Source organism: Larus michahellis, chromosome 4 (assembly GCF_964199755.1).
Source record: "Larus michahellis chromosome 4, bLarMic1.1, whole genome shotgun sequence".
In the NCBI taxonomy this organism is placed as follows: domain Eukaryota; kingdom Metazoa; phylum Chordata; class Aves; order Charadriiformes; family Laridae; genus Larus; species Larus michahellis.
This window is the reverse complement of record NC_133899.1, coordinates 77,801,516-77,820,909: the sequence shown is the minus strand read 5'-3', so window position 1 is coordinate 77,820,909 and position 19,394 is coordinate 77,801,516. Positions and strand designations below refer to the sequence as shown.

At 45.2% G+C, this 19,394-nt stretch overlaps 1 protein-coding gene across 1 annotated transcript in view; it reads left to right on the top strand.

The window, feature by feature from the left end:
- Window positions 1-16,951, top strand: part of TMEM86A (transmembrane protein 86A) — a 29,840-nt gene extending 12,889 nt beyond the window's left edge. Inside the window, exons 2-3 of the mRNA XM_074585776.1 lie at window positions 5,589-5,853; window positions 10,055-16,951. Of these exons, the coding sequence (XP_074441877.1) occupies window positions 5,589-5,853; window positions 10,055-10,482 (693 nt within the window). The 3' untranslated portion in view covers window positions 10,483-16,951. The remainder of the gene's footprint in view (window positions 1-5,588; window positions 5,854-10,054) is intronic.
- The last annotated feature ends 2,443 nt before the right edge of the window (window positions 16,952-19,394 follow it).

Sequence of the window (19,394 nt, the reverse complement as noted above, 5' to 3'; positions counted from 1 at the left end):
TTCTGGGGAATGAGAAACACGAGCCATGGGCTTGCAGTGGCAGCATAATACATGGCAACAAAAGTCACATAAATATTTATTGGTGTACAACTGGGGGTAAGAGCTATTGTCACAGTAGGGCAAAACCAAGGCAGGATCCACAATGCAGGATGCCAAAAGCCAGGAGAAACAGCTCAGCCATGGATACACAAAATGGTACTTGGCCAGCCAAAGCCGCCAGGAGGGCTGGGTGGAGGACAACAGCCCAATTTTTTTTGGCCAGTGCGCAGAGTCAAGCTCAAGTGTTGCTCAGTGGAATAGCTGGGGTATTATTTTTAAACACTTTTCCTGGAAAGCAGCGTTTTACAGCCCAATGGGCGTGTGCCATATCCCCACAGCAGGTTGGCACACAGCTGGTGTCTGGAAGAGGCTATATATTCATTTTCTGTGCAGGCTGATTTTGGGGACTTGTGGAGAGAAGAGCGTTATTTGTTACTCCACGTTGTTTCCTGGGACCAGTGCAAGGCTTAGGAACAGTGAACTTCGTCCAACCTTAGCATTTCAAAGCAACAAGCATCTGACATTCTTCTATACCTCAGAAGCAAGATGTCTCCCTCACGGTGGCAGCTGGATTTTGTTCATCCCACTTGTAATGTAGATACAGACAACTGACTCCAAAATGCTAAAGAAAATCAGAGCGCTGTCTTACAGATGTAGCCGTTTCGCTGTGGATGCAGCTGATTCTGGCATAGAGCAGCTAGCTGCACGTTTTTTGGCTCAGTTATGTGCCTGCAGCAGTCAGAACAGGCTGTGTGTGCTGCTGAGGAGCAGCACAGGTGTTCGCCACGTCATACCCTGTGGTGAATATTGGTTTATACAGACATGAATCATGAGCATCTGCTAGTGCTGCATAGCCGCAAGGTGCAAGAAGAGATCATCCAGCAGGGACCCCCGGGCTCTTGGGGAGTAACCAATAACTAATTTGCAGATATAGCTTAGGAACTGTTGTATGAAGCTTTTGGTCATCTTTGTGTACTACATCTTGTATTTTGCACATTGGGAACTTTTTGTCAGTCCTTATTACCCAGAGTTACTTATTCAGGTCTGTCACTTCTCCTGTGTTTCTTCATTGGCTAGCCTAAGCTCTCAAGGCGTCTTACACCAATACCAAATCACAGCATGGTTGGAATACTTGTGTGATGGTGTCATGTGTTCACTGTTGAACAACAGCAACAAGGAAATGAGCAATATGGAGCAGAATGAGAACAGACAAAACAAGGAGAGATACTGTAAACCTATAAATCTGTAGCAGGGAGGTGGACGTCCATGCCCTGAGCCTCCAGAGCACTGCACGTGCCAATACCATGTTCTGTTTGAAGATCACAGAATCACAGAATGGTTGCAGTTGGAAGGGACCTCTGGAGATATGGTCCAAAATCTCTTGGTGAGAGCCAGGACACAACTTGCTCCTAGTCTGCCTAAGTCTTGGAGGGTTTAATTGGATTTGGTTGGGTACAGATAATTTAATAAATAATACTTTCACTGTAATTCCACAATTACAGAGATAGTGGCTTTACAGCAATTTGAATTAATTTTTAAAGACTCTTAAGTGACTTAGTAGTCATAGCACTTGAGAAAATGTCCTAACATTTAGAAAAAGGTGTCTAAAGTATAGAGAAAATGTCTTCAGTTTAGAAATTCAAAACGTGGAAATACTGCCTTCACAGAATCACAGAATCGTAGGGTTGGAAGGGACCTCTGGAGATCATCTAGTCCAACCCCCCTGCCACAGCAGGGTCACCCAGAGCAGGTTGCACAGGAACGCGTCCAGGCGGGTTTTCAATGTCTGCAGAGTTGGAGACTCCACCACCTCTCTGGGCAGCCTGTTCTAGTGCTCTGCCACCCTCAAAGTAAAGGAGTTCCTCCTCATGTTTAGGTGGAACTTCCTTGCTCAACTTTGTGCCCATTACCTCTTGTCCTGTTGCCGGGCACCACTGAAAAGATCCTGGCCCCATCCTCCTGACACTCAGCCTTTAAGTATTTATAAGTATTGTCTTTGTATTCAAGATGTTTTCTGTATTGCATTTCAGCATAGAGTAAATTAGCAATGGAAGAAGAAATGGGAAAAAATATGTGATAGAATTTGTAACAAAACGGCAAAACCCATCTAAAAGCCACGACAATCACATACATGAGCAAAAAAGATCTTGCCACCTGCATCAAGTGCTTCCTTTTCCAACATCACGGCACAGTCCCATCTCACATTCCATCTCTGAGACACAGGTGCAAAGGAGATGGCTGGTTTGATGCAATTTTTCTGTGCAGCCAAGAAATAATGTTCCCTTCCCTGAGGTACAGGCAAGTCCAGTCATGGATTATATGCTTGGCTTTCCTCAAGCCGCAGCCTCCACTCGTGTTAGTACACGGTTTCCCAATACCAGCCTTGACTTGTTTTCCAGGTGGCAAGTTGCCCCATCACCTCTTCCCAAGCCTCCACCACATGTCCAAACAGAGGGCAATCCCCCAGCCTCACCCTCTGGTCACCTCAGTTTTTCTTGGGAGTCTTCTTCCAACTATTTCTAGTGCCACACCGTCCCAGCAGGATGTGCTGCCCAGCTGTCAGCTGCGCAGGTACTTCTGTCTTAGCAAGTGGTGTCCCTCATGGGGCACTCATTTTGGTCAGAGCCATAACAGGGGCTGCACTGAGCCGCAGCATTCAGGAATGGGCAACGGCATGTTTGGAAAGAACTCATTTGAAGTACACTTGTAGAAAAAGCGTAAAGGAATAAAGTGTTAATGATGAGAAGCCTCTGCCCCTTCTGGACATACGAGGTTATTCTTATATGAGGACTCTGTAACCCTGTAAATTCCTGAGTTATGGGTGAGTAACTGAGACTGGAATCTGACCCCTTATGTCTTAAAAATTCTTAATTATTATTAGGATGGAAATAATACAAACCATTATTTTAAAAGAATGCTGTCTGGGCTTGGAAAATTCACATTCAAATAGTAAGAAATAGTAATTTTAAGTTTCCCAAGCAAACATAATCTTTCTGCACAAATCTTATATTCAGTAAGGCAAGGTTCCTGGGGAAAATGACAAGTGTAATTAAAACCTGTCTCATCATGCATGCACACAGGGGAGGGCACGCTGTGACTGTAATGGTAACTGCTCCTAGCAGGTGTTTTTCTTTTAATGTGAGGTATTAAATAAAACTTCCTGTGTTTATTAACCCAAATACTCTCATGTATGCTTCTGACAGTGCCTCTGTGTTGTGTTGCAAACAAGGCCGAACTTGAACTATATCTTTTAGCATAAACTTTTGTCTTCAGGGATACAAAACTACCTACCTTAGCTGAGACTGTTACAGGGAACTGGAGCGCTGTTGATGCTGCAAATTCTTCTGCACTTTGTAGCTCTGGAGATTGTTAGTTTTCCATGCTAAAGATCTTGGGCTTGTTCCAGCGTGGTGGGGATCCTCCACAACTGGTGGGGAAGAGCAGGAAACCCTGCCAGAAGTGCTGTCATCTGTTGCCTGCAACTGTGAGAGGGATGATTGTGATCAACTAAATTTCTAATAAAAAAGGGTCAGAAAGGGAGGAGGCAGAGCTGGAGCCGGACAGTGTCTTTGGATCGTCTGAGCCTGGTGTGTCACTTCAGAAGGGCAAGGTGCTGGGTCTGAAGGAGGGAGAAGCTTGGTTCCACTCTTCCCCCTATGATACTTGATAGTTTCCAGGCTCCCCCAGTGCTGTGAGACGATATGGGCTTTTATGAATTTTATTTCAAGTTCATTTGTTATTGGCTGCCAGAATTCTCCCAAGGAATATAGACAAGAAGTGGTAAATGGTGATTAATTTAGACAACCTAAGTAGAAGACACACGAGGGCTCCCCATGTAATACAAGAAAGTTAACGGCTTGCTGATGTCCTTTTGTGAGTGAATTGTGTAGCCTGGTTGTTTAATGGAGTGTTTAAAAATTGTGTTGGCAATAGCCTATGAATAATGTATACAGGAATAATGAAATACCTTACTGCTAAGAAACTGCTGATATGCTGGGGAAATTTCCATCAGATGTGAGAACAATTTTGAAAGCACCGTCTTCTTGGGATGCCCTTTATTTATGGTCTTGCTGCTTCAGAGATTGCATTCCCTTTTTAGATACTGCATGTGAAGATGCCCTCCACTGCCTCTGCCTCTGTCTTCCACCTTCACCTCACTCCCTTTGCTTGTGTCTGTGAAAGCTCCAGAATTTTGATGAGTTTAGGCTTTATTAACTGAGCACCGTAAGCATGGAGATATTTGCCGCGCAGTCTTCAGCCATTCTAGGTATCTGCACCAAGGCACATTGCACCAAAGGAAGACAGACACCGGTTTTGTGTCGTGGCAATGTCCCATGATGCAGGAAGCAGAAATAGGGCCCAGAGATTTGGAAAAAAAGACTGATGTTTCTTTTTCAGTTTTTGGAGCATGGGCTCCTTGCATGAGATAAACCAGCCCACAATGTCATACATGGATGTTCAGATTTTGATGGACTTTGCAGTGTGAACGCAGCTCCGATACCTCTAAATTTTCCCCTGTGTCCTCCGGTGCATAAGGCCTCTGTGCGCTTTGGCCATGAGTAGGTGGGAAGTTGTTGTGATACTAAGCAACTGTATCTTGCTTGACCAAAGAAATAGAAGATTGAGAGTGAACCCCTGCTTGCAGGGGAGCTCTGGAGGTGCTACTTCAGCTGCAGGAGGAAACAGACCTCCTAAAAGACCCCAGGACAAAGCTCAGGCAAGCACATGAGACAATCACAGTCTCTTCCTTTGCTGCTTCTTTTGACCATCAGCTGTACTCCAGGAGAAAATAAAATCATAGCTTTGTTTCTCATGTGGGGTTTTGCACTAAAATGCAGAAGTATCACAGGAGGGCAGGTGAACACAATATGTATCTTCTCACTGTCCAGAGTGGTCTCAGCTAAGAGTATATTAAGAGGAGACCCAGCTTGTGGCAGTCTAGCTCTGCACCCTGCCTCTGCTGTGGCTTTTTTATGAGTAATCTAGTGCTCATGCTGCATTTTTGTGGCTGGATTTACACAGTAAAGGCCTGAGTCAAAACGTTTCCTGCAATATGGTAAGTATATTATTAATGTAATGCTAGAACAAAACAACATGTGATTGATGTTGATACTAGTCAGCTGAGGAAGAGACATCCTCACCTGCAAGGCTGATGTGGTGGGTTTTGAAGTCATGTGGTGATGCCAACAGCAAGCTCCAGGCATAAGGCTACCGGGCAGGAGAAAGAATGGGTTAGAAGACAGGTTGTATCCTCAGGGTGATCTGTAACTGGCTAAGCAAGAGGATTCACCAAAATGGGAGGGAAGATTTGCACTTTTATTGGTTTGTTTGCTGCTGGGGTGTCCCTGGGGAGTGCAGTATTTTCGCAGCTACAGCAAAGGAGGTGTATAAAAGGGGTTAGTCTAAACACAAGACAGGTGGCAAGAACCACAGAGGAGTTTGACTGATGGCCTAAATGTTTTCAGTAGAACAAATAAAGAGAAAAGGTATCTAAAACTTCCTCCACCACCCTGATGATCCTATTTTTTTTTTTTGTTTGTTTCTTTTAGGTGAAGAGTGAAGGCCCCAAACTGGTGCCCTTCTTTAAAGCCACTTGTGTCTATTTTGTCCTCTGGCTGCCAACTTCCAGCCCCTCCTGGTTCAGTGCCCTCATCAAATGTCTGCCCATCTTCTGCCTGTGGGTTTTCCTTCTGGCTCATGGAATTAACTTCTTAGTGTCACACCGGAGCGCCAGCCGCATCCTAGCGGGACTCATATTCTCGGCAGTGGGAGACGCCTTTCTCATCTGGCAGGAGCAGGGCTACTTCATTCATGGTGAGTGCAGTGTCAGTCCTAAAGGGATGCCACAGTGTCCAGCTGTTACCCTCTTTAGTAATGAGTTGATGGGCCACATGTTTTGTTTATTCATGTACAGCTTAAGCCCCTGGGCAGTGGGAAACACTCATCCCTTGACTAAAATCCATCATGGCTAGAAGAGTCACAACATGGATGAGTCTTTCTCTTGAGCTTCTCTTGAGGTTAGAGAGGTTGGGGCAGGTTTGGTTTCCCAGCATGTAGTCACGGCAATTCAGCTGGTTGGAGCTGGGAAGGTGGCGTGGGTAGAATCCCTGGGGAAGGGAAGGGTATGCTTATGGCACCTGGCAGGTCCCATGAAGCTACAGGAAGTATCTACCTCCTATCACTCTGCAGAGAGATCTGTTGGCTCTTTGCTACAAGGATCAGAAACAGGACACAAGGTGCAAAGGGAGAGGACCCTTATGTTTTGATAGACAAGCCCGTAGCCTGGGGGAGGTGTTTAAGTGGATGCTAGAAACCAAAGCATCATAAATCTTGTCCTAATTGCAGGTTCATCAGTATGAATCATGCAGCCTGTTGTACAAGCCATGTCTGTTTTGCAAGACATGTAAATTATGGGGAATCAAGGACAAACCTTACCACAGTGACCTGTTTTCTCTACAATAAGATCCACATCTCTCAGAGTAAAACAAGCTTGTGAATTTGCAGACTAGAACATAATGATTTAGATTAATCACTTAAAGCCACGTTGAACCTGCCTGCAGCAGCACTCCCCTGGCCTTGAACTGTCACAAGAAATCATCAGCAGTTGAGTCCTTCACTGAACTGACTGGTGGGGTTTCTGAAGTTAATTTAGCCAGCACAGGGATCTCATTTAACACCCACCATTAACCGGCTGCTGCGACTGTCCCACTGGAAAATGGGATGAGACGAGGGAACTTTTCTGACTTGTGCTGTTGTCAGCTCTGAAAGTCAAAGGCTTATTTTTTCCCCCTCTCATAAGGTCAATATTTAGTTTTATTCTGTGATTCCCACAAGCTCTTTCTTTATGAGAGGGAAGTGTGTGCAATGCCAGATATGAAAGGCCGAATGCTCTGAATCTGGTTTTAATCCTGCTTCCCAAGGGCTTATCCCAATCTCATTAAAAGTTCATGTAAAAATTTTTACTGATTTTGGTGGGGTTTAGATTAGGCCCCGAGGATTGGACCTATCTGGCTGAACCTTGGGCATGTTTCTGAGGAGCTCCGGCCTTCTCTTGGGGTGCCATCCCCTCTGTGCTGAGTGTTGGCATTCCCACTCATGGGCCTCCTCCTAACAGGAGTACCCAGCTCAGTGCATGTCGCCTCAGCCCCACTGCTTGTGCTTCTGTTTTGCCTCCTGGAGTTGCTCCTTAAGCTGTGGTTTGGAAAACATTCAAGGCCTGATTCTCACCATGACTGTTTTTGTACATGGACTGTTCTGAGCTTCTCCATTCCCATGTAGCTGGGATATCTCTGAGTTCCCTCTCCTATTTAGTGCTAGAGGAAGGTCAACCAGTCACAGCAACTCAGTATCTGGTTAATGTGTTTTAATCTTCAAGTAAATTGGATTTTTGACCTTAGTCTCACAACTGAGAAGTGTTTCTTTGTGGGTTTAGACATATTTTCCTTCTTAAGGAAAAGAAAAGCTCTCTTGGAGCATTTTGAAAATCTCAGCCTTCATCCTGGCTGTCTCCTGCCTGCCTCAGCCCATACTCATCCAAGCTACCATCTTCCAGAGTGAAGCGTTAACATTTACGTTTCACCTGTTAGCAAATGTAGCGCACCACCCCACCTTATCCTTCACTTCTTCTGCAAAATGTGCTTTCTCCTGTTTAAAACTCAGCAGGCTGCTGTTCCTGCCAACTGACTATAGTCAACCTTTTGACATCATTGTGGGAATTTGAAATTTCAGGAGAATAAGAGGAAATACTAGATAAAAATGTATTTTCTGTTCAATTTCTACATCTTTCAGGCTGAAAAAAAAAGGGTTGGGAACTGAGCTGATTTGAATAGCTTTTGAGACAATGAGTTTATAAAAGGACATTTGTTCATTACTTTATAGGGAAGTGACAGCCTGTGAACCTGCTCCTGGTACACTTGACTATTTTTCATTTTTGCTGTTTTGGTCCACTAATAACATGCTATTTTCTGACTAGTGTCTTACTGCATGTAGAAGACACTTTATGGTGTGAACATCCACCTCCTTTGATAGCAGGCACTTAGAAACAATTTATGCATTTGGTGAAGAAGACAGGGACTAAGAAAAAGGACTGTTGTCAGCCTGAGGGGAAACTCCAGGGGCATAGAGGGGGAAGGAAGCGGACAGAGAAGAGAAGGGCTGATCTGCCTGATGTGGTTGGGAGGGCTGAGCCAAAGCCTGAGAAATGCAGAAACAGAAATGCACCCCCCTCCCTGTGCAGCCATCCCAGGTTTCCCCAGTTCCTGGCTTGATTTGTGGGCATTGAATCAGCAAACCTGGGAGCTGACTCTCTTGTTTGTGACCAGCCTCACCACATATCACAAAACTCCTCCTGCCTTTCCGGACTTCTGCTTGGCTGACACATCCTGTCCTCCTCTCCTGCTCCTCGTTTCCAACTGCCTGCATGAAGGACAACACATACTTCGGTTCCCCATCCCAGAACTCTCCCTATAATGCTGTTGAAGGAAAAACCACTCCTCACTGCTAGGGCGAAGTAACCTCCTTCTCCTTACGGCCCCCAAGGGCTCTAACCTTGCCTGCGCTATAATACTATGAACAGCTCTTGTCCTAAATCCCTCCTCAGTTCCCTTAGTGCTGTGCCCAATAACTCTGTGAAACATCAACTTCTCATTGCCTTTCTTTGCGTGTCTCTTTCTTCCCCTTCACACTGTCCATTTTCTCCAGCCTCACCTTGCAGACCAGATCCCCACTAGCCCCCTCCCTCTCTTATCCCACCATGGCAGAGCTTTCAGTGGATGTCCAGTCTGGTCCTCCTCAAAGGCAGGGAGACACTTAGCTTTCTTTGAGCTGCCTCAACACAAAAGTATTAGTATGAAGAAATGTCTGCTAGCAGCAGGTTTTAGTGGCTGCCCTTTACACCACAGCATCATGCTTTAAATGTAAACAAGTGTCCTGCTGGGGGACTCAGCTTCCCAGATACTTTTCTCCATTTCATGCTTTAGAGCTGCATGAAAACTTCCAGCTACTCTAATAACCCTGCCAGGATAAAGTGGGACAGCCTGCAGCTGCACCATGTATGGATCTGGAAACCAGAGGACCAGAGGAGCTGGACTCAGTTTGGGGCCCATTATCTACAATTGGCATGACAATTAGTAGTCAGCAGCTGTACCAACACATTGTGACATTTTTTGTCAAATGGATTAGTGGCAAGTGAATAACGTATAGGCAGTACCTTCCAACACCCACATCTGGCATTTCTCAGGGGTGTTGCATTTCAAAGGGAAGCCGGCATTTTATTTTCACTGATTGATTCCAGATAAGGTTCATCTGAATCCTGCAAATAGCCATAAAATTGTTGGCACATCACATTGGTGCAGCCCCTGAAATATGCCAGCTGCTTCTTTCCAGCTTAGGTTTCTCCTAGCTATGGGCAGAGATGGAGCAGAAGCCAGATTTAGTCCCTGAGTGCCTTTGGGTTTCTGGCTAAATACGGTCAGGCTTTGTGTCTGGGTTTGGAAGGATCGGTATCTTTTTTTGCATTTTGTTCCTACACTGCTCTGATTCCAGCCTTCCTGTTCCCCACGTGACCTATGAGCAAAACACTTTGGATAGTTAGAGGGGATGATCTTTGGTCTGCCTTGCCCCCACCCTTCTGTCCAAAGCAGGGGAGGAGGAACCACTTGAAAAACAAGCTTTGTTCCTTCTGCAGCAACTCAGTTCACCTGGCCTCTCAGCAAAAAGGCTTGCATCACAACAGAGTTCTACTTGGCTGCAGTTGTAGATGCGCTGGGGCTTTGACTTAGGGCAGGAGCTTGGTGCTAAGGCTGATCTCCTATGCAGAAGTTTCTGTATTAAAATGGTCCCAGGTGATCAGTATGGTTCCTGCTGAAACTGTTAAGGGTTGTAACACTGCAAGGACATCTAAGCCTGTGCTTGTTGCGGTATTTTTAAAACCCAGTATAGCCAAGTGTTTTCTTCTGCTACCAACTGCCAGTCACTGAAGAAAGGTCACAGTTGCTATGTCAATGCCTCTTTACAGGTCTGCTGATGTTTGCCATCACACACATCCTGTACTCTTCAGCCTTCGGCATGAAGCCTTTGGACCTCAAAGCCGGCTTGTTGATGGGCCTTGTTTCCAGTTCCTGTTATGCCTTCCTGTACTCCTACCTCTCAGGCCCATTCACCTACCTGGTAGCTGTCTACATCGCCTTGATTGGCTTCATGGGCTGGCGAGCAGTCGCCGGTGTGCAGCTGTGCAACGACCTCTGGACATGGACCAAGCTCTCGGCCTGCATCGGCGCGATGCTGTTCATGGTGTCAGATCTGACCATTGCACTTAACAAGTTCTGCTTTCCTGTGCCCTACTCGCGCTTCATCATCATGGCTACTTACTATGCAGCCCAAATGCTTATTGCACTGTCAGCTGTAGAGAGCAGAGATGAAGAGGACTTCAGAAAGAGAAGCTAGGTGGAGTGCCAATAGTCTGTGAACAATGTGGGTTATATCTCAGGTGCTGTAGCTGCATTCACCCCTGAGAGAGATCTCCATTTCTCTAGGCACATTGGTGATGTTGATTTTGCTTCTTTGAAGCGTTACCTTTGGGGCTTTTTTTTCAATGGCTTTCTCTGAATACAGCTTACTTCAGTGTGGAGTCCACATCAGAAAGCTTAGACTGTCCCTGCAGTAGCTACTCATTCAACTTTTCCTCCTTGGAAGTGCGGTACTACTGCATTTTACTTGTTAGTCTTGAAACTGATGCTGAATGTCTGGGAAGAAGAGGGCTGATGGAAAGGAGGTTTGGCCATGCACTGTGCTAGAAGACTTGCTTTCAATAGTAGGCAGACAGGCACAGATGTCTGCTAAAGTCATAGGTAAAAATGAATTTAACCCATGTTTGTCTTTTTTTGTGCATTACAAACTTAGTACACAAACTGGAGCTATTGCCTCTGCTGAAAGGAAGCCTGGAGGTGGAGTAAAAACAGAAAATCCAGATGAGGTCTGAGCTTTGGAGTCGGTGACAGCATGTGGGGCAGCCCCCAGCAGAACCAGAATGAAAGCAAAACGCCAAGCAGAGAGCACAGAGCAAGAGGTGCGCTGACATGCAGTGCTGTGTGCTTTGATCGCGGCTGATCACTGCTCCAGGGTAGGTCAGTAAGTGCCTGTCAGCATTGCCATGTGTGGCAGAACTAGGAGTTTGGTGGGATCTTGGGGACATCTAAGTAGCCAGGCCAGTGCGTTCTCCCCTGCCATGTGTGTGCAGTTGCACGCTGCCTGCAGCCACCAGTGACAGCTGACATGAAATGGGCACATGAGGAACTTTGGTTTTTACATGTGTCATACTAATGTATGTCCTAATTGTCCTTAGTATGGCAGACAGGAATCTAACCTTTATGCCTTTCTTCCTCAGTATCCTAACAAATAATATTCCATATACTCATTAAGCATTGCAGTTCTGCTGTTTGCAGTATCTCTTAAATCTTTGTGTGAGCATTTCCCGTGGTCAAGGCCCTGATTTTAGATGTAGATTGTTGTTGTGTTTTGCCAGCTGGTGGTAAACGATCATCTTTGCACCACTTGTTTTTAGAAAGCCCCTTTTCAGCAGAGCTTCCTGAAAAGCACTGTCCTGTGTGTTCAGAGTGCCTGCTGCTTCCTTCTCAAACTCACATGGACACAGTGAGAGTGTGAGAGCCATCAGGGCTGGGAAAGCCTGTTTAATTCTGATGCAGATTCTTTGGTTGGTTTGTCTGCCCATCTGCTGAAGCAGGATTACTTCTGACTTCAGACTTTTAAAAAGAATAGGAAGAGGTTGCCCTGATTTTTGTCCAAGTTCATTTGTGATCGTATGTATATTTTTCCTCTTATTTAGGATATCTAACAGCAAGCTCTGTTTCTGTTTGAAACTATCATCTTGAATGTGCTTCTTCCTTCTGTCTGTCGTACTGCTGCTCCCATGAGCTGAGATACTTCCCCAATGGCTTGTTTTAAGAAACGAGCGCACTCAGGTGTGCAAAGGAAGCTTGCTGAGGGTTTCTGCACCTCTTCAAACCTACAATCAAAAAAGACTGCACGACTGAAACCTATGCATGCCCCAACAACCCTCGGACACATTCACAGTAGGGGCAGCCCTCCAGAACCAGCCTCGTGGGCTGAAAATCACCGCGGTCTCCATACCTAGCGTGCCCAGACCATTCCAGGCGAAAGCCTGGCAACGAGTCCCTGGCACAGTCGGCAGAGAAGGAATTCCTCTTTGCGAGGAGTGCAGCAGGGTCAGGGGGCAGCTGAGGCTACCAACCCGCTAGCTTTTCCCTTGGCGTTGAGAGGTGCTAAAGTGGGTCTCCTGCTCCTCCCCAGCCTCGTGTGGTGGGACTGAGTGCGGAATAGGCCTTACCTCCCCATGACTTCTGCATTAGTGCATATGCAGCCAGTATTACGAAAATCTAGGTTAACCGTCCTGACCCCATGGAGTCATCTGCTGCTTTTCAGACAGAGATCAGAGAGGTCAGCTGCATTATTGAGAGGGAAAGCATTGTAAATAGCACAGCCCCATGTAATCTCTTCCCTTTAATGCTGTTGTGTAATATTGTCAGCATTCATTCACTGGCACACTGGGGCCTGTCTGGAGTAAACTGCTAAGGGAATTTAGAGCCATAAAACATCTTCATTCATCAGCATTGCTTATCTCCTGGCCAGAGCTTGAACCCTGCAGTGTAGCTCTCTGCGGATGTCACCTGCTGTTACTCAGCGTGATTGTTTGCAAATCTCTTCCTGCAACAGACTGACCCAGCTAAAAGGAAATCTAAGCATTTGGGGTGAACCTCACCGTCCTCCCAGCATGTCATCAAACAGCACATTTCAGTCTGATTTACAGTTCCTTGTCATGGGTCAGTCCAGCACACTCGGTCCTTAGTTGGCAGTTCTTCAGAGGAGCCCCCCACACCCCGAGCTTCCCTTTGCTTTGAGGAAAATACCTGTGTGATTTAAATTTATTTAAATTTTTTTTTTTATTTTTTATTTTATTTAAAAGTTGGAATTTATATTATCTCTTTCTTCCCCTCTAGAAATGTGTAGCCTTCAACGTCCTGAAGATGGCCGATTTGCTTTTCTGTGTGCTTTTTCATTGTGGTTTGCTTTGTTATCCTGCTCCATCAGCCACCGGATGTTTACAGAAAAGGATCTTTTAAGTGTTATTAGGAGGTGCAGTTTCTAGTGGCAGAAGTCTCTGGATGGTGGTAGCTGGGACAGCAGAAACATGTGCAGCCCAAGTGGGCTGTTGTTCTCTTGCTGTCCCCTCACCTGGAGCGGACTGGAACGCATCTTGGCCAGCCATGCTGGCTCCATCCCAGTGCTGCAATGGCTTCAGCTTTTCCCAGGAACATGAGGCAGAACCCTCAGCATACAAAGTCAGGGAGAGTTCTGGCTGGCTCAGTGGTATGCCAGTGAAGGCTCTCAATTGTCAAAATCTCTCTCCTGCTCTGCATTCCTCCTTTTAATCCATATTACTTGAATAAGACCATTTTCCTGGAGGCTCCTTCCTGCTGGGAAGAAACCAGCTGCTGCAGACACTGATTTGACACAATTCTTAGTTTCATGAACCCTAAGAAACACTAAGCAGTTGCTGACAATCTGTTAAATATCTTTTCCTGGGATTAAAACTGTTCCCTCAACCCCAGCGAGGGCAATCTTCACTTTGAAAGGGAGCAAACCTTCCCCAAGAAGTGGGAATTACATGACTGTCTGTGGCACTGCCTTTGAGGACCTTCTTGTTGTCCCTTTGCACTGTAAAACTGCGAGGTTTGATCCATTCTTCTCCTTTTCAGAGGTACAGTCTTTGAGAAGCACCCTGTCTTTGGCCCAGGGACATTACAGAGGGAACGAAGCACCCCAGTGATGTAGCGTGCCTGGCCCCAGCAGTATCAGCTCCTTTGCTTGCTAAGTACAGAAGCTTTCTTTTCACACTGCTGTATTCAAACACCACTCTGCAATGAGGTTACACACATGGTCTGATTACCTTTGCTCTCTTTCCTTTCTGTAGTTATCACCTTCCTGGAGATCCTTTGGCTCCTTATTTGGACATATAAACCATGTAGCACATTTATTTCTTGTATTTCTTTCTGTAGATAGATCCTCCTTACACAGAACTCCCAATGAAGTCAAAGAAGCAATGCTAATTGCAACTGGTTTTTAAATGCTAGCAAAGCTTCTGGGCTGTGCCAGTCACACTGATGTCATCAGGGTGAAGCTGGTGTAGGAATGGCGGGTTGGAAGAACAAAGCCAGAGGATTTTAACAGCTTTACTCCTACTCTACCAAGAAAACTGTATTCGTGCTTAATACCTGACTTCTTACTTCTCCATACTGAGGCAACTCTAAGACCGATTGGTTTAAGAATTACTCTAACATGGCTAGATTCTAGATTGCTGAAGGTTTCACGTTGTAATCAGTGGAGGTAATCGACATATTTTTACACAAATATATAAAATTCCTAGGACAAACTTTGCAGAATTTTGTAGCGGATCTTCAAAGTTTTCCAGGCGCATAGTTTGACACTAACACCTGTTTGTTTTCAGCTTTCTATCATGGTAATTTTTGGAGATGTTCTGGAAAAAGCAGATCAAAGCAAACAGCAACTGTAAAGCGCAGTGGCAGGTGCCTCTTTCTCTTTGCTTCATCTCTGGATGCAGACAGGGGCTCTTTTAAGCAGAGGCATCATAACCGTGTTCTTGGAAGAGGATGGGAAGTTGCTGACTTCTCATGACAGAAGTCCTTCTGGGTACTTCTCCTGCCTTTTATCCATGGTTGCTCCTTTTGTGGCCTTGGGTAAGTCACTTAAATTTTCTGGGGCCAGGTCCTCATCTGGTGTAAAAAGGCACAAGTGTCTGAGGGCCAGTGCTATGCCAAGTTACAACAGCAGGGGACCAGGCCCTCACCCCATTTCTAAGAGAGGATATTAGCACTTACCTACCTCACAAGGATGCTGTGAGGATTAATGCTCATACAGCACTTCAAAGATGTAAAGCGCTATATAATTCCCAAGTATTATTCTACCTTAGTGTTAAAAATGCTTTTAGGGATCTGCAGGACTTCTCTTAAAGCATGTGAATGTGTGACTGCCTTTTCAATTTGCATCAGATGGAAAGCAAACGCAAAATATTTATTCATACTGGTTAACAGGATGGGCTCAGCTGCACTCGAGCTCTGAGGAGGATTTAGCTTAAAAGTCTGAACTCTGATTTCACTTTTGAAAATGGTTTTTAGTTCTTCTAAAAGCCTCAATCAAATTCTTAGATTTGAACCTTGCAGCCTGACTGTTAGCTAGAATAAATCTAATCCAGCCAAAACACAGTGCTGTCACAGTCCACTATGGCTGTTGAAAATACTGGAACAGAAAATGAAGGCATTCTGTTCAACCTTCATTCTGCAGAAGGTCAGCTAGGTTTCATGGGACAACTTGCAAAGGGATGTTTAATTTCTGTGATTGTGAGGTTTACTGGCTTTAAAATCGGCAGAGAGGGAAGGCCTTAATGGAATCAATAAGGTTGGCACATACTTACTGAATTGCTTCCTTTTCACTTGAATCAAAGAAACAGCAGGTTCTGTAGCAATGGAAGTGCTTGTACCACCAGTCCTAGTGCCCAGAACAAAAGCTGATCTAGAAACACAGTTCTAAACCATCACCATGTTCTCAACTAGTATAAAACTCTCCTGGTTCACTGATTTCACATCTGGACCACAGCTAGAAACTACTTAGTTCTGGTAGCACTAGCTGCTGTACAAACACAAATGAAGGCAAGGAATTCCTCACACCAAGGAACGTGAGCTGTGCACATGTGAAATGGACCACGATTTTGAAGCAGCTGCAGTAAAATCTTATCTTAATATGAACTCAAAAGCAAACACAATGCAAATTTTTGTGGTTTCTTTAATATGTTTGATGGGTTTTAGTTTTCTTAGTTTGGAGGAAATTTTCTTAATGTTATTTTATTTTTGCTCTTATTGTAAAGAATAAAAATATACAACTCTACAAAGACTACAAATGAAAAAAGGTGGCCAGTTGGCAGGAATGCCAAAACTTCTGTGGCTTGTATTGTTTCTGTGGTGACACTATGCTGCTGTAGGATGAGCCACGGGAGTGGTGTGGTGGCTCAACAGCAAGGCTAAAGCACAAGGCCAGTCTCATATAAGAGGGATGCAGGGGTTGAGCACCAAGACTGCAGTGGGAGCATGACTGGGCCAATTCAGATCAGTCAAAAGTCAGAGAGAGCACCTGGAAGTAAAAGAAACCTTTTCCTGACAGATTAAAAGCAAGAAAACAAAGCCAGCCCGTTGGGTGACGGTGCCGAATCAGTACAAACACACAGATCTAGACCTTGCTCGTGCAGGCTCCTGCTGGACCAAGCCTTGCTCCGAGTTCACCTGGGGAGGCTTGCTCCAGGTGCAGTGCTGGCAGGGTCGGGCCAGCAGAACCTGACGCTCTATTAAATAAAACTTCAAAAATTAGAAAACAAACAAAAAAAACAGGAAGGAAAAAGCAAATGCCATTGGGTAAGTGGTAGTTCTGCCTGGTTGAGGCTGCAGACTGGCTGGTCTGTCCTGAACACTAATCTCCACGTCTTGTACCCATGCAAGCCTCTTGCTCCAGCCCCTCTCCCACGCATTCCAGGCAGAGTGCACTGAAAGATGTGACTGAAGCAGCTGCTCTCCCTCGGGGAGTCAAGCATTTTGCCACGTCTGAAAGTCTCTAGCACTTACTTCCTTTACCGTGATTGTAAAGGTCACCACAGGCAGTACGGCCACTTGATCTGGGATCCTTTCTTAACACATTTTTATGCTGATTTTACTATTTTAATTCTTTGTTTGGAATGTATTTTTTTTCTCATTTCTTCTGTGTGTAACAGCAATTAAAAATATTAATTTACTGGGTATTTTTACTGTGCAGATACAGTGTCTCCTTGCTCATTTTCTGTTTCTGTGACAGTTTCAGCATGGAGTATGTAGCCAAATGAACCTCTGCGGTGGGCAGTTTTCTGCCACTGTTAGGCCCGTTGGTCGTGTGGCTCTGCCCTGGAGCTACACAGCACCCCACTAAAGCAAACTGACACTGTCACTGCCGGCTACAGTGTTCCTGCCTGAGGAACCCTGAAACACAGCCACATGCACCCCACAGAGCACATCCAGCACAAACGGACTGGACACCACTGCGAGGATGGCACCTGGCTTGTGTTACAACATGTCCCGGGTGCCCTGGGATGCAGAGCCCTGAAGCACACTCGCCCCTTGCTGCTACAGCCTGTCCTGCATACAATGGCCATTTGTCCATACTTCCAGGGAGAAGGCAGCTTGCTGCAAAGGATTGCTCCGGGAAGGCTGCTCACTGCCCAGAAATCCCAGACAAATGGCCAAGTCTCTCTTCCCCTCAGCCCCAGCAAAATTTCCAAGAGGAAAAAGTTGGACATTTTTCTCTGGTTGGGGATCTGATGCCAGTTTCTTCAGCTGTTTGATGCAGTGGCACAGATATTTGGTTTCATTAATCCTGAACCAGGCCATCTGTCACCAGTGGAACAGGTTTCAAGGTTCCATAGAAACACAGAGTGTGTAACTGCGCGCAGTCCATTAAATGGATCTGCCCACAGGCTTATCAGACACTCCTTCATACTCCCCTTCTGAAATGCAGTATGAGAATGAATCAGTACCTGGGAGAAATACTACCAAATTCTTTTCAAAGCAGCCTAAAAGGGTTAACAACAGGGTGCTTCTTTCCTCTTTCTTTAATTTGACCTTTTACAATTCCTTTGAAAAACTTAGAGGCCTGCTGGGAAGAGCATCCTGTTTCCTCACTCCTCCTTCCTAGCTCCAGATGGAACAAAGGTAGCAAAATATTCTCAGACTGAGCGTGTGTCTGGCTGGCCACTGCTATGGTTTTATTCCACAGCTGGCTCATGGAAATATTCACTCTAAATTAAAAGAGCCAGCACCAATATATGTATATGCGTATTTATCTATCTGTCAATCTGTTGATCCTTCAATGGTTCAGATATTCTGTAATTCCTTATCTAGTCTTGGCCACCAGCAGTGAAGTTCCTGGAACCTTCCAGATCTCAAGTTTTACCTTCTATGGCCAGCTCTTTTACAAAGTGGCTCCCTCATTTGCAAAGCTGCAGACTGTATTTGCTTTCTTGGTATTGCAAGGATCTAAGTACTTCAGATTTATGGCTTACTCTATGTTTGTATACAATCTGACCTAATGAAGCCTAGATCATCATGGAGGTCCTGCTGGGCTACCTGGGGACATGGAGACAGAACCCAAGCCTCCTCTTGAACTCAGAAATAGGATTCTCTTTGACCAGTGTGGAAGCGAAATGATACATAGAAGAGAGAATCGCAATCTTCGGCTCCTTTTATTACCATTAAGACACATTACTAGATGGTATTAGAAATACCACCTTTAACATCCACCCTGCTGTCTGAAACCACTTAGAGAGAGGGAAGACGAAAACATCAGAAACATCTCTGCTAAGCAGAAGCCCCACTCTACCACCTGGTTTAACCAACCATTACAAAAGCCAAGGGCAGTTGCATTTTGAGCCACACAAAGTATGCAGCCACAGCAATGCTGTTCTGCATGCTGGACCAGGCAGAGCTAGTTCCACTAATTACATCTTGTGTTTTGACTTCTGCAAACTTTCTGTCACTGTGTCCAGGAGGTTTGTATCATCTTTTTCTTAAGAAATAAAAAAATTAAAAAAGGAGTAAGTGCCATAATTGCGGCAACAAACCCTATGTTTTAAGTGCAAGTCTCACACAACATTCTGGCTAAAAAGCTTTATAAAGCTTTTTGCTGTATAAAGGAAAGAGCTGTCTGGTCACAGTTTTCGTAGGAAGTGAACGGTTCAAAGTTAGAGAGTTCTCATTTTTATTCTCATTTCCCCTTGTTCAGTTCATCGCTGTTCCAAATAATTCACTTTGGGTCTAACAGGCTTTGTGTTCTTTGCAACCTGCCACCTCCCAGCCTAACGAAAATGATATTCACCCCTTCTGAGCTACAACAGCAGGGAAGATGATGCTGTGTGTCATAGAGGTGGAGCAATGCCCTATTTGGTTTTGCAAATATTAAGAAAAAGGCTAAAACTGAAAACATGGCCAAGCAGAAGACTGCAAGCATCCTTCCTTAAAGTAGAGAGGCAGAAGAGCATACATTAAGAGGAGTGGAGACAGGCGTGTGAGAAACGGAGGTTTAGCTCCCTTGCAATCAGCATAGAAATCAGCAACTGAGACTCCTGCACAACTATTTGAATCAGTGAATTTGCGCATCACTCCTTAGTCCTTTACCCTTCGACAGCCTGTCACCAGGTAAAGACCACCGAAAGTCTCTGACAAAAAAAT